The sequence below is a fragment of the Hypomesus transpacificus genome, chromosome 18 (assembly GCF_021917145.1).
Source record: "Hypomesus transpacificus isolate Combined female chromosome 18, fHypTra1, whole genome shotgun sequence".
Classification (NCBI taxonomy): Eukaryota; Metazoa; Chordata; class Actinopteri; order Osmeriformes; family Osmeridae; genus Hypomesus; species Hypomesus transpacificus.
In genome coordinates this window covers 3,166,666-3,189,668 of record NC_061077.1, presented here as the reverse complement: position 1 = coordinate 3,189,668, position 23,003 = coordinate 3,166,666, and the positions used below count along the sequence as shown (strand labels likewise).

At 48.2% G+C, this 23,003-nt stretch overlaps 3 protein-coding genes across 3 annotated transcripts in view; 1 reads left to right on the top strand and 2 right to left on the bottom strand.

Moving 5' to 3' along the window:
* The first annotated feature begins 40 nt into the window (after positions 1-40).
* tsr2 (TSR2 ribosome maturation factor) lies at positions 41-2,715 on the top strand. Its single transcript, XM_047039275.1, has 5 exons — positions 41-269; positions 482-572; positions 686-777; positions 1,241-1,408; positions 1,540-2,715. Exons 1-5 carry the CDS (start codon positions 192-194, stop codon positions 1,663-1,665), a joined length of 555 nt encoding a protein of 184 aa, XP_046895231.1. The 5' UTR covers positions 41-191; the 3' UTR covers positions 1,666-2,715.
* srpk3 (SRSF protein kinase 3) lies at positions 2,099-12,096 on the bottom strand. The gene is made up of 16 exons (XM_047039265.1): positions 12,024-12,096; positions 11,444-11,558; positions 9,990-10,591; positions 9,791-9,899; positions 9,490-9,577; positions 9,291-9,378; positions 8,822-8,928; positions 8,259-8,424; positions 7,489-7,514; positions 5,962-6,169; positions 5,534-5,785; positions 5,341-5,438; positions 5,080-5,187; positions 4,758-4,827; positions 4,448-4,540; positions 2,099-3,271 (listed from the first exon to the last, which is right to left on the bottom strand). Exons 1-16 carry the CDS (start codon positions 12,037-12,039, stop codon positions 3,087-3,089), a joined length of 2,331 nt encoding a protein of 776 aa, XP_046895221.1. The 5' UTR covers positions 12,040-12,096; the 3' UTR covers positions 2,099-3,086.
* A 343-nt stretch (positions 12,097-12,439) lies between these two features.
* Positions 12,440-23,003, bottom strand: part of plxnb3 (plexin B3) — a 42,722-nt gene continuing 32,158 nt past the window's right edge. The window contains 24 exon segments of the mRNA XM_047039262.1: positions 12,440-15,812; positions 15,973-16,047; positions 16,269-16,328; positions 16,330-16,345; positions 16,426-16,445; positions 16,447-16,491; positions 16,730-16,877; positions 17,175-17,335; positions 17,447-17,616; positions 17,800-17,884; positions 18,006-18,109; positions 18,404-18,563; positions 18,833-18,979; positions 19,077-19,322; positions 19,559-19,776; positions 19,889-19,989; positions 20,428-20,579; positions 20,680-20,838; positions 20,968-21,204; positions 21,334-21,502; positions 21,993-22,169; positions 22,282-22,415; positions 22,615-22,720; positions 22,801-22,952. Of these exon segments, the coding sequence (XP_046895218.1) occupies positions 15,672-15,812; positions 15,973-16,047; positions 16,269-16,328; positions 16,330-16,345; positions 16,426-16,445; positions 16,447-16,491; positions 16,730-16,877; positions 17,175-17,335; positions 17,447-17,616; positions 17,800-17,884; positions 18,006-18,109; positions 18,404-18,563; positions 18,833-18,979; positions 19,077-19,322; positions 19,559-19,776; positions 19,889-19,989; positions 20,428-20,579; positions 20,680-20,838; positions 20,968-21,204; positions 21,334-21,502; positions 21,993-22,169; positions 22,282-22,415; positions 22,615-22,720; positions 22,801-22,952 (3,183 nt within the window). The 3' untranslated portion in view covers positions 12,440-15,671.

The window sequence follows — 23,003 nt, the reverse complement described above, 5'->3', positions numbered from 1 at the left end:
CGTCACGACGCTTGTGCACAGAACCTATCGGATTTTGGAATTGAAATAAACATTATGTTGCTGATTTGCTTCCATAATCCTAAATCAAATTTGATTTTGATGCGTTAGAGAAAAAAATCGATTCCATCTACGATCCACTCCTTTTCGCTAAACTATGCAACTTCGACTGGTAATGCCTGGCTGTTTCCAAAATGGAAGCGCACAGGTCTACACGTGAAGTGTTCACTGAGGCAGTACGAGCTGTATTAGAAACATGGCCTGTTTTACAGGTACTGTACTTTTACTAACAAATACGCAATCAAATTTAAACAGTAGCTACTTCGCATACTGTCGAAAGCTAACTAGCTAATACGATTGGTAGCTTGTTTTCTGTGTAATTGTCTATTGTGGATCCACCCAAGCAGGCTACTGTATAGTTGCATTGTGATGAGCGTCACGAACAGTAGGACTTGGGTACCTGAGTATTTTTTTGTGTTTGCAGATAGCCGTAGACAACGGTTTTGGAGGTGTGTACGGCCAAGATAAGGCAGACTGGATGGTGGATGTGGTTCAACAATATTTCCATGACAACGGTAAAGCTAATACAGATCTTATCCTCTAACTTCATATTTTTCTAAATGATAAACTTCTACCTAATGTGCAATAAAGCTACGATGAAAATATCTAGCTGTATGTGCATTCGCAGCTAATCTTCAGCAGTATGAGGTGGAGGACTTTATTGCTGACCTGATGAACAACGAGTTTGACACAGTGGTCGATGATGGCAGTTTACCACAGGTGCGGTAGAGCTAGATGTAATTCAGAGATCGCAGAGGTACACATGTCCTTCATTCAAGTATATAAGTATGGGCTATAACATAGTAGTCGCTTACATTTGTTCTGCGTGGTAGCTAGATAACAGGAAATGAAAAAGGTGCGCAATGTCAATAATAAATCAGTGCCATTGTCACCAAATACAGATTAATTTTAAAGTAATAACCCTGGTTAAAAAAAAAGAATACGTAAAATGTACAGATATTTGTGTAAAAATGTAAGGAGTGAAAGTAAAAAGTTGTTCAAAAAATACATAGTGAAGTACAGATACCAGATAATCTACTTCAGTACAGTAACAAAGTATTTCTAGTACTTCATTACCTCCCTTGTCTGATGTAGTTTAACTTGTGGCCCATCTTGAATGCCTTTATTTACCTAATGTTGCAGGAATGCTGGTAGCCTGATGGTCTACTTCTTGATTATCCAGATAGCTGAGAGTATCTCCGAGCAGTTCCTGCGGTGTCAGCAGGGGAAGCTGTCAGAGGTCAGGGAGCAGACAGCAAAGCTAGTGAAGAGGAAGGTTATCAAGAGGGCTACAGTCACGGCTGCTCCTACGCCTGGTGAGGAGGAAGGCAGTGATGAAGATGAGACAGAGGTGGGGTTTCCTCACATCAGAACATTACAGGATTAGACGAGCAAAATTATGCTTCAAGTAGTGAATTCTTCAACTATTTAGATGAGTCACAATATTCTTCAATAACTAAATGTCATGTGACTGTTTGACAGGCGATGGAGTGCGAGGGAGCGTTGTCAAGTTCGGTCACCCTAGCAACAGCTCCTGCCAGGAAGCCAGACCCCCCTGCCCCAGAGGAAGAGGATGATGGATGGACGGTAGTACGCAAGAAGAAGTAAGGGAGGAGAACTGAGGAGGAATGGTAGCAGCAAGGAAGAGAGCTGTAGATGGGAAATAGATATTGAAGACTTTATCAGAGCTGACTACAACCATCAGTGGACATTCTATTTATATCAACGGTTTCCACAACCAGTTGTTGCCATCACAATGTCTATTGATCCCCATGTTGGGAGTCCAAGGGATGGATGCTGGGGATTTTTGCTGTTTGCTACAGAAGGTTTATATGTATTACTGGACCTCCTGAAGGGTAGATGCTGTAAGAAGGACTTGCTCTTAGGATCTGAGGGATAAGAGTTTTAATCTTAGCTGGTTAAGTGTCAGACCCAGGCCAGATTGCATCTGCAATAGAAAATGTCCCGGTGGTCACGTGTGGAATATTGTTTGCCTATGTTGTTTTTAAAGGGTGAACAAAAAAACTGGCTATTTCTTCTATTTGGAAAAATACATCACTTTGAGCAAATATCTTTTTTTTTTTTTTTGGCACATTTTGTAACTTACCAAATTACATAAATTACTGATGGAGATGTTACATTTACTGGACCAGTTTCTAAACCATGACATAGAAAGTAGCAGCAGCAGAAAAATCTAATTTAAAAGCCATTTTCTGTGTATGACAATAAACACTTGTGCATCCAGTTTTCAAAAAGGATTTATTTATTTCAGAAGAACACAGGTTGTAAGATCTCTGGGTTCAGTTCTTTCATTCATATTCGCATATACTTTTAATGTTCACAAAATATGCATTCCACACAGTTTGGCGACATGTATAAAAAAAAGTGAAGGCAATTATATTTTTTTGTATTTTTTTTTTCCATTTCACATCTGGCATATCAAGGCACTATTTTAACATATATGTGACTGGGGGACAAGGTCGTACACTTAAACAAACTACATATACAGTATCATATAATACCTCATTCTTTATCTTTCCATTTACACAGTTGTAAAGCTTCTTCAATAAATTAAAGATTGGTAGACATTAGCTTACTGCTACTTATGTGCTTAATAAGAGTATGGATACGATACTTCCATTTATATTAGCTACAGTAGTTAAATTATACTTTTACATTTCATGTTTGAAGAGTCCTGGATGGACAGGTGTCCAGACTGATCTAACTGTACAGACAGTTTCATAGACAGACAGTAAAGACATGGTAGGCCTAGTGTGTTTGTGTATATTATTATGTTCAGTTCTAGTCCAAAAAATAGATGCTCATCTCAGCTGGGTGGGTTGTGGTGTCCACAAGTGGTCTTAACACACTTATCAGAGCTGAGAAAGACGTACTGCAAACAGTGGTAGTTGAAGTTATTGTGTTTAGCCAGGTATGCTTGTTTAGAGCAAGTAGTTCTTCCAAGAGGTACGTGGTAGCCTGGTAGCCTGGTAGCTGTAGTTTGAGATATGAGTGGTAGTTGTAGTCCTTTAGGAGTTGAGCCAAGGGTGTTGCATACACTGTGCAGCGGTAGCCCTCTTCTCAGGGACAAGCTCCAGCATGGTCATCAGGAAGTCGCTGAATTGGGCTGTCTGCTCCAGGGGCCATTCATACTTCTCCAGAAGTACTTCAAACAGACCCCAGGGCTTCAAGTTGGCAATGTGGCGCAGTTCTCCTGGAGCAGAGACAGACAGATACAAAAGTGTCAATGGAATATAATTGGTATACTGTACCTGGCCCCACTCCAGAGAGCAGCGCAGCCTAATCCCAACAAAACGTAATCATTGCAAGACAGACAGCAGACAGACAAATCTTTATTTTAGCACCAACACATTTGATGAGGCCATTTTGTCACTCTGTATAATCATGCTTTTACAACAGGTATCTGACTGAACCCATATTACAATGTTCAACTGCCAAACAGCCATTGCTGGAAATAAGGGTTGTGTAAAAACATAGTAGACATTTCATTTTCATACAAGGATGCATTTTCTAAGCACAAATTCTAGGAAGGACCCCAGAATGTATCTTGTATGGGCACATTGCAAGCTAAAAAGGGGGCAACCTAGCATATCATATTCTCCTACAGTAGGTGATCTCACTGAACATCCTTTCCTTCTCTGCCAGCGAGAAACCGATCCTGAAAAGACACGCGAGATGTAGGAAACTCTATCTAGCTGACTGCACATCTTTCCTGTTGACTCACGAGTGCACAGGGATTCTCAACAACTCCCAGGCTTTGAGCTCAGACATGTGTCTGTCAAGCCCACCAGGATGAAAAGCATACCTGCTAACTGTTACTCAGGAGTGTACTGTAATCATCTCAGCCAGCTGTAGGTCTAGTGTGCACTGCTTTGAGGATGAATTGTTGACATATGTAAATGTTATACATCTTGTAACACATATTGTAAATGTCTCCTTTCATTGGTGTATTGTCTTCGGTTTAATCTGTGTCGACCATTATCGTCCTCCTTTTCTCTCATGTTGGAAATCAATTCCCGCTTGCTTTTAGCTCTGTCAGTTTCTAATGTACTGGTTAACTGATGACCCAGCTCTTTAGCTAGTTTTGGCAGTCATACAGGTATCGTTGAAGCTTGAGTTAGCATGCTATTGCTAAAGTGTTCTCAAAGTATAATGTAACGACATATTACAAAATGTAAAAGGCCTAAATAATCAAACTAGCACTACACTGATGTCTGCATACGACAGAGCAAGTACAGCAAGTGCACATAACACCCAAGTTACACTTCAATTCTTGTTGACTTCTGAAAAAAAAAAAAAAAAAAAAATACCTACCTTAAAAAAAAAAGACACTCCCAGAAAAGTGCAACTGTAGAGAGAGGCCACTGACCTTTACGGTTGAAGTATTCCCGTGAGTACCTCCCAGAGAGGGCAAAGTGTGGGGGTATGGCGCCCAGCAGCTCTATAATGTGGGCTATATGATCTGACCCAGGAGGACAGAACCGCAGAGTTAGGAACAGCAGCACCACAACACCACTCCACTGCAGCCAGCACCGTGCACCAACCATCCCACATTGGTCTAGCTCTGTATTCATTCATCTCTCCGAGTAACAAAAACAGCACGCTTGAAAGGCAGAGTATGAATAAGGGGTCGCTTGGCTTGGTCGATTCAGCTTGCATGTGGAGGGGTGATTCTGTACCTTCGTCTCTGGTGTAGTCCTCTCCTGAGTGGGGTTCAAACAGATAGTCTCCTGTGGCCAGCTCAAACGCCTGCAACACAGCATAACTCGAGTCAACCTTGGGGTGATGCATCACCCAGCTGCACGCGTGCAGAGCAGGATGGAGGGAAGGGCTTGGAGAGGGAATGGTGCATTAACAGAGACAGAAAGAGGGTTAGAAGGGAGGAGGAGACTGAAGGCTGAGTGGTCTAGTCCTGGTCCCCACCCTACAGGCTGCGCTGTGTTGAAGGAGAGTGAGTATGTGTGTGTGTGTGTGTGTTCAAGACGGTAGGTGGATCGGTACCATGCAGGCTGTGCTCCAGATGTCAGCAGGCGTCCCGTACTCTGCTCCTATCAGAACCTCCAGGGCTCGGTACTGACGCGTCTGGATGTCCTCTGTAAAGTGCTTGTGCTGGAGGGATGAGGAGGACAAACAGAGAGAGTGAGAGAGCGGAGCGGAGGATGAAGAAGGAGGGCAAGACACATGAACTAAAGTGATGGACTGGCAACTGTCCCTAAACTCAACCAGCTGGGTCCAGCCAGACGAGGGCCCATGCCTACGTACCACCCAGCAGGCATTTCCCAGGTCGGCTATCTTGATGCGGAGTTTGTCTGCATTCCCAGGCTCCAGTGGACTGACCAGGAAGTCTGCTGCACTGAACGCTAAAACCACACAAGCCAGACAAGCTTAACATCACAAGGGAAGCTGGACGTGTGAGCGAGTGGCTCAATGTGTGAGCGGGGGGTGTATAACTGACTGCCTGGGGACTGGAGGCTGTCTCTGCCAGTGGAGTACCCAGACAGGGTAGAGAGGGCGGAGTCTGAGGTGGCCGACAGGATGGACATCCCCGATAGGCCAGAGCCTGGGCTGGAGAACCGTAGCAGGTCATGACCATTACACCTGTCGTCCAACCAGGACGAGGCAGGCTCCGGACTGGCCTTAGCATTGGCTGTGGATGAGGAGCCTCCACAGGGGTGGCAAGCTCCGTTGCCATTGACAACGGACAGCCCTGGTGAGAACAAGGATCACGTGATCAGTGGTATCCTAACTTTAAGGACTGTATAGGACTGTTCCCCTCCATGAGGCCATCCATAATGATTGGAAAGGCAAACTAGGTGACATGAGATTTGTCTACACAGCTAACACAAGCCTACATCTGTTCTACACCAGTTCTTTAACACTCACGGTTGGTCTGTCTGTCTGTGTCCCCCCCGTCCTCCTGGTCTCCGCAGGGCCTGCGTAGGGGGTTGGACGAGGTGCCGGGATCAGTAGGAGACGGGCCGTCTTCCTCCTCCAACTTCTGCAGGTCCACCAGTCTCTCCTCCAGGAGGCGCTGTTGCCTCTTGGCCTTCCTCTTCAGCTTTTTCTTCTTGTTCTTAGACAGCCTCCCCGCCTAAACACACCCACCCGCACACAAACCCACACCCACACACACCCACACATAGATGATGGTACAAGAGTCAGGTGTCAAGCATCACCTACTCTGAACAACTTCGTCTACACACATTTCCACATCAAGCTGTATGCAAAGAGGCCATGTTGTGAAAGACAACACATGCTAGAACACAGGCTATTGACACAACAGGCACTGGCTTCAAATGACACCTCAGATGAAGGGACTGCTTCCATAATCTGATATCATTCACGCCTGTCATTCCTCATGGTGGAAAACCACCATCACCACCACCAACTGTTGACAGTCTGTATACTTTACCCCGACTAATTCTCCCTTCCTTTGGGAACCCCCCTCCTCCTTCCCAGGACACCCCACCTCCCTCCTCATCATCCTCCTCTCTCCCAGGAGCCTCCCCACCTGTCACCCCACCTCCCTCCTCCATATCCCCTAGACGACCAGCTCCTGCTATTTTAGGCTCCTCTGCCGGTGGCCCAGTTCTCCAGCCTCCTGACATGCCACCTCCCTCCTTCACCAGGGTCCTTGGCATCACACACACATCTCCATGCCAAGGCTGTACTCCTGCGGTGCCGATTCGGGGACCATTTTAAAAAGAAAGGTTGTGTGCGTGTGTGTGTCTGTGTGGCAGCAGTATGCAACGTCAGAGCACAGTAGCCTTCCTCCATACATGCCAGAGCTTCTCAGAGCTGACCTCATGACCTCACGACCTCACGTGTCAGCTGGCATGTCGGCTAGCTATGGTCAGGCGGCGCGAGCTGTGCTGAGGCAGCGAACGGGAGTCCCACCCCTCCGCATGCCTGCAAACAGCCAACTGGACCGGCACACACTAGGATCCTATGGCAGTTCATGCCTCGCTATTAACAGACAGTAGGTTACTATAGCTGTACCACCCCTGTCTGCCAAAGGACATCACATTACACACACACACACACACACCCACACACACACACACACACACACAGTCAGAAAGTGGTTAGGGTAATATGCTCACTAATTCACACTCAACTCGAGGTGAGTGCGAACTGCTCAGGTCAATGTTAGGCACCGTGGGTCACCACAGTGAGAGTCCTTAGGCCCTGGTCACCACAGTGACACCTGTGTGTTTCTGCACATAGGTGTGTGTGTGTGTGTGTGAGGCTGTGCTCACACAATAGGGCGGTCCCCTACTGTATCTCAGGACACCTATGTGTGTGTTTCTAAAGTCCAAACATGAATGTGTTTCCAGTGTGCTATGTGAGTCTATTCCCTCTACAGCAGGCAGGCAGGCAGGCAGAGCAACACCCTCTGTCTGGACGTACCTGAGATTCCCTGGGAGCCGTGCTAACTGTCATCAGAACCCACAGGACGAGGGGATAGAGGGGGGAGGAGGGGGTGGAGGGAGGGAGGGATGGACGAAAGAGGGTAGCGGGATGGAGAAGAGAGGATGGCAGTCCATGAAAGGGAGGGATGAGGAGAGATTTAAGAAGCCAGGTGAGGAGAGAGGAGAGCGGGAGGAGGTGGGGAAGGAGGGAGGGAGAGAGGGAGAGAGAGAGAGAGAGAGAGAGAGAGAGAGAGAGAGAGAGAGAGAGAGAGAGAGAGAGAGAGAGAGAGAGAGAGAGAGGGAGGGAGAGAGGGAGGGAGGGAGGGAGAGGGAGAGAGGGAGGGAGGGAGGTGGGGAGGGAGAGAGAGAGAGGGAGGGAGGGAGGTGGGGAGGGAGGGAGGAGGTGGGGAAGGAGGGAGGGGGAAGGATATAGGAGTGAGAGTATGAATGATGGCAGAGAGAGTGGATGGAGGGATAAAGGGGGGGAGGAGGGGGAGGGTGTAACAGAATGAGCACAGACACACAAGAAAAACAGCACAGAGTTAAAAAAGTAGACAGAAGATAGGACGATGACCAGATTTGATAAACAGACAGCAAGCAAGAGACCGAGAGGAGAGAAATAAAGAAATAAAAGGAAATCTAAACATGCAGGAAAAACACACCATTACGTTAAATCCTCATGATAAATAAAGTAAAATCATAATGATTGCATTAACTGGTAACCTCAATATTTTATCACATCTATCCAATTACAGCGCTCCATCTCACCGGAGGACCCAGAGGGAGGAGGGGCTCCTGACTGTTGCCAGATGGTGGCTTCGGCAGCCAATCGTCTGACATATACCTCGTCAACGTCCAATAGAATGTTCTCGGGCTTGATGTCTGTGTGGATGATCTTACATTTGGTGTGGAGGTAGTCCAGGCCCTGGAGAACCTGGGGAGGGGGAAGAAAGAGGGGTGAGGAGAAAGAGGAAGGACGAGGAGATACAGGGAGGAGGAGGAGGAGAGGGAGAAGGAGGAGGGGGAATATGAGGGGAAAAGGGAGAGGTACAGTTATTCAAATCTCTGGGCTCTTTCCCCCGCCAACGGTAGATTAACAAGAGGAAAAGCTGGATTTGAGTCGACTTGGTTGATTCTACTCAGCAGCAGGGGTAAATCTCCTGGGCCCTCTCAGCGGTGGTGGAACATTGTTGAACAATGCTTGCTGTCTCACATTATGGGTTCATATTGTGAGATGTATTCATTTAGGTATTTGAAACCGAACACAGTGGAATCCAACTGAGGTGAGGAAGTTAGCCGAGTGCACGGCGGACAGAGCGTGGGCCACTGACCTGTCGGATGATGCTCTTCACACACACCAGGGGTAGACCCATGTAGTTGGACTTGATGATCCACTTCAGCAGCTGGTGGCCCAGAACCTCCAGAACCATACACACGTCTGACACACACGGGAGGTTAGGGAGAACCACAGCTCAGTTCAGACCCACAGGACCATGACCAGGCCAGCATCAACACTAGGCTCAAGCTGAGTAACCGGACCACTGTTGAGCGCAGTGAATATTTCCCAAAACAGGTTAAACTGACGGGGTGGGGGAGAGAAAGACAAGGGACGGATGAATTTGTATAGATGAGAGAGAGGACAGGGAAAGAAGAATCAGGGAAGAGGAGATGGAGAGCGAGAGGCAAAAGGTACGGAGAGAGAATGTTGTGCGTGAGGAAGAGCAGCGTGGAGAGGAGGGAAACATGACAGAAGGACACATGAGGAGCGTTTGAAGAGGAAGAGCATTTCCAGAAGGATACGAACTCCGTTAATTCCAGAGATTTTGAAGTCGTCTATCAGCTGGACCATGATCTCTCTATTGGGGTCGGTGGGGTCGCTGTCCCTCACCTGGAGACAAACACACAGAGATCTGTCACTGATGGGGAGTGGCAGTGTGTATGACGAACAAGCCTTTGACAGAAATTAGGGCACGAGGACAAGAGGAAAACTGTAACTCACACATTTGAGCAGTTTGATTTCGTCCAGAGCAGTCTCTGTGTAGTGCTGAGCACTCTTCACCACCTTCAGGGCCACGAAACGCTTCCTCCTGTGAACAGCCGTTATCAATGAACCTGTCCACTCTCACACCCAGAGCACCTGGAGAGTGAATCTGGCCTCGGAATCTTTAGGACACTAAACACTTGGGTTACAAACCCTCGTCCCTAGATTAGAAGTCCTTGTTACTAAATGTACAAGCATATAGGCAATCAGCTGCCCAAGCCCATGCCCATGTCTTTGTGTGTGTGTGTATAATACTTACTGCAGGTCCCAGCAAAGCCATACGGTAGAGAAATGGCCCCAGCCCAGCTTCCTCACTACATGGTAGCGGCCGTTGAACAGGTCTCCTACCTTAACTGGGTAGTAACCACCTGCAATACACAAACACAACCTAGCTAGCTCATTTCCTGACATAGTGATCTAGTGATGTCTAGTGATGTCATACAGATCCAGAGATCTACCTTTGCAGTAATCTGTTGGGTCCTCCTGCTCCTCATCGTCAGATCCCAGCAGCTCTGGAGGGGGCGGAGTGAAGTCTGGCGGGGGTGGGCTGAGAGCTTGAGGGGGAGTGGTCTGAGAGGCAGGAGCCAATGACGTGGGAGGAGTGGAGGACAAAATGGGTGGTAACCCCAGTGACGGGGCAATAGATGTGTACAGTGTCTCGGGAGTCTCAGGAGAAGGCAGGATGTCAGAGGAGGAGGAGGGGGGGATAGGGATGGACCGGGAGACTGGGGTGCAGGGGGTCTGGGAGGAGACTGGGGTGCAGGGCTGGAGGCTGGGGGGGCTCTGGGAGAAAGTGACAGGAGCCAGGGAATGAGATTTAGTGGGCGTGCAAGAGAAGATCAGATGGCTGGTGGGCTTGGGATCGGGTGGGGTCTGCGAGAAGCTGAATGTGGTGGTGGGGGGCAGAGGCTCAAGAGGGGTTTGGGAGAGGTTCAGAGGGGCAGGGGGTTGAAGGTCAGGGAGGCTCCGGGCCAGGTCGAGAGGGGGGGTCTGGGGGGGAGTGGCAGGCCTGTGGAGGTTGAGGATGTTGCAGAGAGCATCTGAGGACGGGATCTGGGACCTGAGGTGCAAAGACAAGATCACGAGCTAATCAGTGTCTAACCAAGGAACATTTTCAGAAGCAAAACAAAGTGTTGTATGTACATCATAAATGTACATTCATACTGGAATAACTGCTATGTACACTGTAAGTCGTGTCTGACTATATTCTTCTAACTGTATGTTCCTAATACTGGGAAAATATAGTACATTACTGTTAGGACAGATATGAATAGACTATTTGACTTGAGGGCAATGAAATCTGTTTTTCCATTTGGCATTCCAAATCTTGAGTTTTTGTCACAATGAGGGAGTTTCTTCTGTGATAGCATGTACCAGATCACATGGAGGTCCTACGTAAATAGAAGCTAAGCCTGTCTCAGGACTAAATCAATCAATGGTGGGTTGTTTAATCAGCAGTGAGACATGTTAGTTCAGGCTGAGCCCACATAGCCTTAATAGCCCAAGTGAGGTCTTTCTGACATGAGTGATATGTGCATTGTTGTTCACGTTCCCCAGGGCTATATTAAAACAGGCTTGCAGAGTGAAAGAGAGAGAGAGTGAAAGAGAGAGAGTGAGAGAGAGACAGAGACAGAGACAGAGAGAGAGAGAGAGAGAGAGAGAGAGAGAGAGAGAGAGACAGAGAGAGAGAGAGAGAGAGAGAGAGAGAGGAGGGGAGAGGAGGGGAGGAGGACATGAGTCAATGTGCTTATCTGGAGAGGTGAGCCGGTTGACCGCCTGCGGGTATTTTTAGCACCATACACTCAGACACCAACCCAGCCGCAGAATCTAGAACACGCTCTGCTAGCTTGCTAGGTAGCAACATACACAGCTACACTGGCTAGCATGATGAGTGGTCTGGGCTGAGACTTACCCAGTGTCCAAACTGGCGATGTCCTCGGTGGTCCCCTTTCGGTGTTTCTTCCCTTTTTTCTTGTGTTTCTTGCCGTGGCTGGTGCTGTGCGGACTGTTGTTACCGCTGGTCAATGCTGTCGACCACATAAAAAGAACAGATCAAGCAAGCAGCCCGGCATGATAGCGCAGGCAGAAACAGCGGCGCATCTGCAGCCCTTTTAGAACCTGCCTAGGCTATCAGCTGGCTGGCAAGCAAAGCTCAACTTTTCAATATAATAAAAGCATTTGAGTGACTTACAGTGAAATATAGCATTAACTAAGATGCACTGTAACGTCATAAAACGTGTTCGTCAAATTGCTACACACAAGCCGCAATGGGCCGCATGATTAACGTGGGCCAGGCAGACTGACAGCAGCCTCTCGGCTAGCATGTTAGCCATGGCAGTTAGCTGGTAAACTAGCAGTAGTATTGTACGATCAATGTTTTAAGAAAGCACATTTTGACAACTCCACGAAGGAGTCAAACATTCGCCATTCAACTATAGTAAACTTGCAACATTTGACAATTCAGACATAATTTTCGCGTGTTTAACTCTCACCGTTCATGGATATCATCAGGACAGCTGTCACCACACACACTGGCTGTCAGTATTTTGGTTCACGCATGCGCTGTGTGTAATGGTGAGTGCGTGGTTCTGGTTATGGAGCAATGGTCTGAGTGGAGGATGCTATGCTATCCGCTTACTGTAACTGTATCTATCAACCAATCTGCCATCAACCCCTACATTCTGTTAAAGGACTGCGCATAAACGTTCCTAAAATGGGATCTGATGGATTAGTATTTTTGTTTCTTGGTTGAGGACAATATTTTTTGAAACGGGAAAATGTTATTTTATTTGTGAATATGGAAACATCCTATGTGCCATATTCTACTCTGCTTCCATCTAAAAAGACCATTAAACGGCATTGATTAACATGTCATACAATACACATTAAACACCCTTCAGGGACAAACCAATGTTAAAATTATAACTTTATTTTCCCCATACAAATGTTCATACTGATTAATTGCTCATTTTTGCTCCAAAGTATCTTTAACAATAAAGAACAATTCCATCAAAGTTTAGAGAGTGAAGAACCAATGACATATTTACAGGCACATATACACATTTGTTAGCAAACTATACACAATACAGATAGAAAAGAGCTTATTTCAAACGTAAGGCTAGCTTCCAGCCCCCTTCAGAACTCCCAACTGTCCATTTTACAAACCACTGCAATGCTCCATCAACTTATTCCCTTGTATAAAAATGAATACATTTGCATTTGAGCATTGTTTACGGTAACTCTGTTGATTTTTCTATTTATCGTTTTTCCGACAGAGATCATCCCATTAGAATATAAGATGTGCTCTGATTTGTCGAAGGCTTGGGGCCAAACACCATGGTAATGAACACTATTCTTAATCTCCATGGTTGATCACCCAGCCCAGAATAGAAGGATTACAAAACTGTACAAGTGGCATTGCAGGGTCAGACAAGAACCTGACCCAACACAAACAAGGGGTTAGTTTCACTGAACAGCTATCAGTCGTACACTTTTCAGTCCCAAGTGTTTGTTTTTTGTTGTGTTTTCGTCTGCAGTTTCAGTTTCATGCGGGTCTCGCAAACATGCGGCATGAACTCCTATAGCTTCCTCTCTCCACACGCATGTGCTCTGATCAAAAAGCGTTCAAAAACAGGCGTTCGTAAACATAGGCCTACTGTATAATCAGACAGCAAAATCACACACATGCAAAACGTACTCTAATAACTACAGGCCAAATACAATCTTAGAAAATAGGCTAACAAACAGAAGCTGCATACGTACACACACACAGGTAGACGAACATTCATAGCGGTTCAGACTAGCATGGTAGCTCTGGTGAAATATTATTGAACCTGAGGTGTAAAATACTGCCTCAGTAGAGAGTCATCAGATACAAGGATATAAATACATGAATAAATAAATGTGATGCCTTATTATCAACACATTGTTGCTGATGATGCATTACTTATGTAAATCAAATAATGATCTCTCTTCAGTGTTTGATAAGGTGACAGGTGGGCTACTTAGAACAGACTAAGTAGGAGTTCAGTCAAAACAGGTTTCTCCATTGACCTTGCTCAACATACACAGTCCGTCAGTCAGTAAGACAACATGGTGTATTACTACTGGACAGTGTCAGGGGGAATCCAGTAGATGTCACCTAGAACAAACAAGCTGATCTAAAACTAAAGGAAACTTCAGACAGGAAGACAAAGTGCCAGATATGGGGTAAAAGCAAAAGGTTAAGATAATAATGATTCCACAATAACTACTACACAAAACTTTACAACACTGTTCCCCCCCCCCCCCCCCCCCCCCTCAAAAGGATCTCTATATACAGGACATGGTTGGCATCTATGAATCTCAGGCTTACAGTATGTCACACTGTACAACTCTTAAGACTCAGTAATTGCTGTGTTGTGCGATGTTTATTAATTATAGCAGCACTGAGGCTGCTGGCCAGAAGGGGCAGCTACCAAAAAGGGAGGAGATAGTTATTTAAGTTTAAACCCCAGAGCTCTATGCTTCACTATACACTCTCATTCGATTGGACCAGTGGTAACATTATGATGGGGATCCAACCAGCCAATCAGAAGGCTGGCTTAGGACAGAGCCTTTGAGATCTGAGATGACTGGGCCCAACATATGCTACACCTTGTTGAACACCTTCCTGGTCTGTCAACCTGTACAAGGTCAACAGCTGTTGGTCAGAAAAAACACAGTGCTTATGAATAAGTCTGCCAGGAAAGTTTGATTTGGCGAGCCACCCAAACATGTCACCTGGTGGTAGTCATTCAGGACAAGTTAGAAGAAGGCACATTGGGCTGGTAGCTGTTAGGTATAAATAACAAGAACTATTTACACTTAATAAGTTAGTTTCTATACAGTCTCTTCCACATCTTGCCCTCAATCAACACAACTGGATCTCAAATCACCGTTTGTCCTTTTTCAGTTACAAAATCTGTAAAACTCTTCAATTCGCCCTACACACACATACACACCTTTGACGACACCTGACATTGCCTGTTGGAATTCAGCTCCCACCCCTCCCTGTTTGTTTCAGAATATTATTGCTAAGCAAGCCACCGTTAGAAAACTGTTATTTGGCCTAAACACATCAACTGTTAGTTTGGTTTAGTTTGATTATAAATCAAGGAGAAGGACCCAGTAAGGTTTTAAAAACTAGCTTTCCAGAATGGTTGAACATCAAAACACAAAAGAAATGTGGATAGGTGTTATGCATCATGAATATTTTGTGACAGACAGATTTACACAGTAAACACTTTGGCACTTTAGAGCTATACAAAAATGAAAATATACTATGTGTAATGGACTTTGCAACAGCAAGACATGTTTTTTTGCCATAAAAACACGAGACAAAAGATGGAATCATTATATAAAGAAACATTTCAGCAGTTTTTCCTGATATTTCCAGACCTGACCTGTTCTATGCACATTTTCATAGTGCTTGGATGATATAGGTGCTTGTTGATTCAGAAAATCTATAAGACCCCAGGAGGTCTGGGACCTGTAGTCCATGACAATGTTGCTACTGCTCAACTTGACGAGATTGTCTCCATCATAGACCTACAACTCTTCTTCTATGGTTTCTACCACAGCATCAGGTTATTGCAGTCAACCTCACTTCACTCACATCCACTTATTGCCCTGTGAATAAAGAAGACAGCCCAGGCCGAATGATCTAACCTAGATTAATTCACATTTCACATATGGCATCAGAGAAGCATGCATACATACTATAGACATACACACTAACAAACACACCAAAGTTGCACCCATTCCCAAAATACATACTTTCAAAGGAACATTTTCCCCTGGGTTGTTTTATATCCACAAATCTTACAACTTCTGATAGGCTTCCCATCATAGGCCTTAAGCCAGAGGGGGAATTCCTCTACATACTTCTCCTCCAGCTCCCCTGGATGGTCAGCCAATCACCATTGTCTAGTGCCAAGAGGAAGGGGTTCAGATTGGTAGGCAAAGAGAGAGACAGGATTGGTTGAAGATGTCTCCAGTGTTTGGTTGTGTGCTTATCAAGTCGGAGATGATGTCGTTCTACAGGCAGAGGTTTGGAGTAGCTAGATGACTAGCACTCTTAGAAGCTGCCCTCCCTCTGTCTGTCAAAGACAGTCCACTGGTTAGGGGTCAAAGGTTGAAAGGTTGGAGATGGGGGTCCACAGGTCTGTGACCTTGTTCTCCACCAGGGCAGCGACCTGCTGCAGACGGTAGGCCAGCTGCATCTTCTGGCCAGCTGCATCCTCCTCCAAAGACATGATGATCTGAGCAAACACACAAACTCAGGTTTTTTCCCCCCCGATTCTTATATCGTATCGTGTTCACAGACTTGTGGGGGGGGGGGGGGGGGGGGGGGGGGGGGGGGGGGGGATGTTGTAAATGTGTGTGTGAGACGGAGAGAGAGTAAGTGTTTGTGTGTAGTACCTGGTCATAGTACTTGTTGATGTACTTGTAGAGCTCGTGCAAAGCTACAAGACTGTTCATCTCTGAGGCAAAGCTCTAGATACACAAGAAAAAGAGAGATGAGAGAGAGCGTGGAGCAGGTGGAGAGAGAGAGAATAGCAAGTGGAGAGAGGGAGAGACCGTGTACAGGTGGAGAGAGCAAGAGAGATGGATGAGAGAGAGAGAGAGATGGATGATCCCAAATACTCTATTAACTTGACTCTTTATCCGTAAACTTGTCTGCTAATTGGCCTGAAAGCATGAGATCCCACACTCACCCCAGACAGTTCAGTGAGGGTGGAGTTCATCTCCTGATAGCAGCCTGATGCAGCGCTGTGGGATGTCACTGTAGTACCTGGAACACAAAACACACAGTTAAGCATCACACATGCAGTAACTGTACACGCCCAGACAAACATGCATCTCGTGTCTTACCTCTCCACTAGCTGTTTGTATTCTGGGGATCTCCCTGGCGTACAGCAGTTTATTGACAGGAGAATCCTGGAAGGAGAGATGTAGGACCCAACCACTCACTCTATAGTCATCATCATCATCCTACTACTGTGATTATGGGTACAAATCTCATCTAATCCATATGGCCTAGCATAGCCAAAGGATCAAGTTCTCTGTACTGAGCAACTCTACTGATCCAACCCCCAACACCCACCCCCCCCCCCCCCCCCCCCCCGGCCCGGTCAGATGTGGTACGGCCCGCCCAGGGCTGTGGCGATGTACTGACCCGTCCCACTTTATGCTCAGAGGTGGTGCAGGAGTCAATGAAGGTCTGAGCGATGACGGAGAGCACGGCATCCACGCTGTCCGTCACCTGGACGTCAAACACGAACTGGGGGTTTTTCAAGATGTTTACCCAGAAACGCAGGGGCAGGCTGGGGAGCAGCAGGAGGGAGTTAGGGGAGAGTCGGTGGATATGACATCCAAATGTCCGAGGTTGAGAAATAAGCATATCACAGTTCCAAGACTATTGTACTGATTATGGCTGATGTGGTATGAAAACCACAATGGAAACAAGTTGTATCACTTTTTTGTATCATCCTAAATTTATTGTGTATATACTTAAATAAAGGTATGTGTTCAATTCAGTCAATTAATCGATCGAGCATTGACCCAACCAGCCAATAAACCATGTCACGGTAGATGTAGTGGTCTGATGGCTGTGTGCAGACCTGTTGGTCTTCCAGATGTGCACGGTCTCTGGGTCATCTATTCCGTGTTTCTCCGCCATGTCGTCCAGGAAATCGAAGAAGAAGCGCACGGCGATGGGCGGAGGTCTCTTGGTGTTGAGGATCGCCACAAACACGTCGTCCACAAACTTCTGCAGAGTTCCCTGGAGAGCAGCAAGAACGCAACACACACAACTTAGCACAAATATCAATACTGAACCCTGCACCAATGCCCAGTAGGTGGTACCTCTCAGTGTGTGTGTGTGTGTGTGTACCTTCATAGAGAGCAGGCGTGTCAGGTAGATCTCTGGTATGGCCTTGGCCCTCTCCCTCTCCCTCATACTGCTCTTCCTGTGCTTCGGGATGTCAGGGTCCTCGCTGGACTTGACCAGGTGCCACAGCCTGAGGCCCTCCTCCTCCTCCCCACCCTCCAGCATGGGGGTCTCTACGGAAGCACCAGAGGGACACAAACACTTTACACACTAAAACGCACCAAAGCAGGAACTAACTATCTACAGTTGATATACATCTATAGTCATATGTTGACTGATGAAGACGAGAGACAGGAGGTTCAGTTGAACAGGAGCGGGGTGGAGAGAAGAGGTTTATAAACCTGTGGTGTTCTTACTCTCTCCGGTCTGGTAGACCTGACTGACTCCCAGCCCCACGGAGCTGGAGCGGGGAATTAAGGCCACAGTGGCCCCGTCTGGCACCTGAGGAGAGGGGAGGAGAGGAGAGGGGAGGAGAGGGGGAGGAGAGGAGAGGGGGGGAGGGGTGTTAGAGTGTTTCAATGTGTACAGTTGTGCGTGTGTGGAAGTTTGTCACAGGCTTAACCTTGTAGTGCTGCAGTGTGTTGATTTTCTTCCAACGTCCATGGACAATGGCTGTGACGTCATCGTCGGACAGCGTGAGGTGGCCTGCCTGCCCAGACCGCCATTCTGTCAACAAGGAAACATGACGTACTCGACTTCATTCACCCTCTTAAATCTGACTCATGTGATTTTAAATGTGTTCAGGCTCCTGTGTGTGTCAGCATCTGGTTGTGCTCACATCTGTTTGTGTATGTGTGTCCTGGTTTGTGTGTGTGTGTGTGTCCAGGTGTGTGTGTGTGTGTCCAGGTGTGTGTGTGTGTGTGTGTCCTGGTTTGTGTGTGTATGTGTGTCCAGGTTTGTGTGTGTGTGTATGTCCAGGTTTGTGTGTGTGTGTGTGTCCAGGTTTGTGTGTGTGTGTACCCAGGTCCAGGGAGTCTGCAGCAGGCCTCTGAGAGAAGGGGGCTCCTCGATAGATCTGGTCCAGGATCTTGTCCTTCACCTGGGTGATGGTGTCTGTGTCCAGAACCTTGACTGGACAGGGCTGCACCTCCACACCACTCTTAACCAACACAGTCAGGGTCTGAGGAGAGGAGGACAGGATGGAGGGAGGGACGAGGAAGGGAGGGAATGAGGAGAGAAAGAAGGGGTCATGTCAGAGGTTATTCAGTATGAACCAGCATCGTTGGGATGATGGTGTCACGGAAAAATATTGGCTCTAGACACCCCTACACACCATACGGGCCGTCAAATGCTTCAGGTAAATCGAGGCCCTTCCACAGAGCAGTAGAGCTGTAGGAAGCTATAGGACCCTGTAGGCTGCAGATGCTAGTGTAGTCTGGTGCTACGTACCACAGAGCAGTAGTCGATGTCCTCCCTCAGCAGGTGGCTGTCGTTGAGGGTGCGTTTGGCCTTCCCCGTCACGGCGTCCACTGGACCCTTGTCCACCTGGTACTTGATGGCTCTGTAGAGCATGTAGAGGGGCTCCCCTGCCACCTCCTACAGGGACGGAGGGAGGAGGAGGAGGGCAGGTTAGAGAACAGGGCCCCACACACACACACACACACATGGTGCCGGAGCGTTCCAGCGACAATACCTTGAGGAAGGAGTAGAGACAGATGGACATCCAGTTGGTCAGCATCTTCTCCACCACGGTCTCGGTTCTCCTCAGCATGAGTTTGGGGTTCTTGACCACGTACTGCTGGACCAGATCTCCCAGCAGGCACTTCATGACGTCGGTGAAATACTCGAGCTTGTCGTGCAGCGCCATGGTCAGCAGGGACGCCACGTAGCCCCGGTCCCTCTGGGAGAAGTTCTGCTGAGCCTCTAGGGTGTGGATGAACTGGACACACAGAGACAGGGTTAGGGTTGACACCACCACAGGCTTCAAGACTCCATCGTACCAACCCCCCAAAGTAGAGTAAGCTAAAGACACGTGAAGGAGGAGCACGAGGAGAAGGCAGAATTGTACCCTGATGAGAAAGAGGTGAAAATAAAGGAGGAGGAGGAGGAGGAAGAGAAGGAAAGAGAGAGGGGGAGAAAAAGGGAGGAAGAGGCTTGATGGTCTGCCAGTCTCACCCGGATGAGGAAGAGTCGGTTGTTGAGCAGGTTGTTCAGCTGGGCCAGGCCCTGCTCCACGGTCTGCCTGCGGGACTCGGGCAGGTCCAGGTGCTGGCTGAGCGGCGCCCCCCGCTGCCCCGGGAAGAAGACGCGCTCGGCGTACGTCTTGTAGTCCAGCAGAGGGATGCCAGGGCCGCCCACGTCACTGCTCAGGTCCATCATCTCTGTCATCAGGTCTGAGGCCACAGGGGGGACACACAGCTCATGTCAACGGTGCTCCAGGAGAGGAGGAGGACAAGTCCTGCTTTAGGTGCTCTCCGTAGTGAGGACTGTGTGTGTGTGCGTTACCTGTGAACTCCTTCCTACACTGGTCCCCCACGTTGATCTCCAGAGTCTCAAGCTGCAGCAGAACCTTCTTGTAGTCTCTCAGAGCCTGCTTACTCTTCCTCCTGCAGGGACATGGATACAAACACCACCGTTCGAACATGGACACAAACAACAGTTAGAACATGGACACAAACAACAGTTAGAACATGGACACAAACAACAGTTAGAACATGGACACAAATAACAGTTAGAACATGGACACAAACACAGATAGAACATGGACACAAACACCGTTAGAACATGGACACAAACAACAGTTAGAACATGGACACAAACACCACAGTTGGCTGGACAGGTCCGTGGCACAACGCAACAACAGGAAGTTCAACAACGTGGTTGATGGTTTATTGTTGCATTAAAAGGCGAAAACCCCTTTCTAAACTGCCTTTCTATACCATGGTATGAGGTGTCAATGTCAGAGGGTTAGAACAGGTTGTCCTCTATATGAGTGACGAGGATGATAAAGATCAGCATTGGCACACACACACACACACACTGACCTGTACATGAGGATGATGACCAGCACCACCAGGACCACCACAGCAGCGCCGGCTGCCAGGCCCACTTGGGCGGCCAGTGGGACAGGAGGCAGGAGGGGGTCGGTGTCGTACTGGACCATCCCCAGGTCCACATCCAGCTTCCCCATCACCACCTGGAGGACAAGGAGCCGGGACGTCACACGGTGTACGCGCGTCTGTGGACTGCAGACTTCACTAGCTTGGATGTGTGTGTGCGTGTGTGTGTGTACTGACCCGTAGCCTGGGCAGGTCGGAGTTGTCCAGGCTGTCAGGTTGAATCTCTGGTGGTTCACAGTAGAGGTGTGTGCTGTCCAGGGTCTTCACCTCACAGTCCTGGTCTCCCAGTCTGGCCACCACCTCCTCTCTGGTCATGGCCCTGGTCAGGTCCTTACCCTGGGGCGCACACACACACACACACCATTAACATATGGAATTGCAGCAGCAGCTTAGTATGTGGTATCCTGGTTGAGGTGTGTCTCATGGTCTGAGCGGGATCAGGCTGCCGCCTGGCTGCCCACCCACCTCCACAGCGATGACGCCCCCGGGTTTGAAGCGGTAGGGCGTGTCTGGGCTCTCGGTGTTCAGGATGTAGATCTCAGGGTTGGGGTAGTAGGTGAATGCCCTCCCTTTGATGCTCTCAAAGTCCACGTAGACGTTGTCCAGCTGGAACCACAGGCCCCGGACCTTGAAGTTGCCGGGGATACGAGGGGTCACACAGGTCATCTCCTCTGACGACACCACGATGCAGCGCTCTTGCTTCTGAGAGGGAAAGGGGGGGTACGGAGTTAGTCTAACCTTCACAGATAAACAAACAAACGCCCATTATCATGACGAGCTTGAGGCCCCAGAGTGGTGGATGCGTGTTCAGGCTAAACACTGCTGCTGTACCTTTGGCAGGGTGCTGTTGAACATCATCTGGTGGTTTTTGGCAGACAGCTGAGCCAATCTCTTTCTTCTCCTAACCAGCAAGTTCTCCACTGGCTCCACCCACACCAATATCATTGGCTGCTGCACCACATCCAAGTTCTGTCCCGTCACCTTGATCGCTCGCCCCCCCCTGGAGAGTAGGAAGTGAGAGAAGGGAATAGGTGAACTTGTGTTGTTGTGGACACAAAGGCCAGAGTCAAAAGTAAAGTTGAAATCTCCATGTTGGATTCTACATGCAATGCATAAAGCTAGGACCAAAAGACTGAGGGCAGGTGACAATGCTGTGTGTGTGTGTATGTGTGTGTTTGTGTGTGTGTATGTGTGTGTGTGTGTATGTGTGTGTGTGTGTGTATGTGTGTGTGTATGTGTGTATGTGTGTGTGTGTGTATGTGTGTGTGTATCTGTGTGTGTGTATGTGTGTGTATGTGTGTGTGTGTGTGTGTATGTGTTTGTGTGTATGTATGTGTGTGTATGTGTGTGTGTGTATGTGTGTGTGTGTATGTGTGTGTGTGTATGTGTGTGTGTGTATGTGTGTGTATGTGTGTGTGTGTGTGTGTATGTGTGTGTGTGTGTGTGTATGTGTGTGTGTGTGTGGACGAAGCAGGGCTGGTTCATCTTACTCATAAAAGCTTTCAGAGGGCGTGGCGTCACTGATGACAGGGTTGTCGAGGTAACGGAAGACCGCGTTTGGCACGGCCCTTTCGGCTTTTCCAAACATCACCTTGACCGCCCTCTCACCTGTCTGGTTGGCAGGGCTGGTACGACACACCAGCTGGGTGTCATTCACCTGCTCTACACTGGAAGAGAGGAGGGGAGGAGCGGAGGATGAACTTCAGATGGAAGAGAGAAGGCTGAGAGGGATTGAGTGGTTTGAGAGACAGGAGGTGTATGTGTGGATGTGGTCCGTACATGCAGGGCTGCAGGCCCACGTAAGCCTTCAGGTCGCTGGTCTGTCCCGTCAGCAACCGGCTACCCTGCACGGTCACTGTGGTTCCTCCAGCTAGCGGCCCTTTGTCAGGGAGTATGTTCTTCAGCTGGGGGTTCTGACACACACACACACACACGTTAGGATACACTCAGCTAGAAGGACCTTGATTAACATAGTACTGCTACATTTATCTGGCAAAGGAGGGAAAGGCACAATCAATGATGACAGGCCTAATCCACACCATACGTTGAATACCCACGTTGCTTTTCACTGTGATAAGGTGTTTGTGTGTGTGCGTGTGTGTGCAGTCCCACCTGGTAGGTGAAGGTCTGCAGTGACGTGCCCGGCTCAGACTGTCCCACGGTGACGATGACGGGTCCTCCTTTCTCCTGAGGGCTGGGCTGCAGCTCACACACGATCCTGCCAGACACGGGGCCAGCGTCAGAGACAACCATCCACACCCCAAGACAGAGAGAGAGAGAGAGAGCAGGGGGCCGTACCTGGTGGAGATGAGGTAGGCCTGCTGCTGGGGGATGCAGCGGACCCCCGCCACACTGACCCCCTCCTCCACATCCTGGTGCTTGACCCCCAGGTTCGAGCCCTGGATGGTCACTAGGATACCCCCCTCCACAGGTCCTGTCAACGGCAGCACCTGGACACACACACACGGTAGGATCCGTTCAGCTCCAAGGCTCTCGATGCA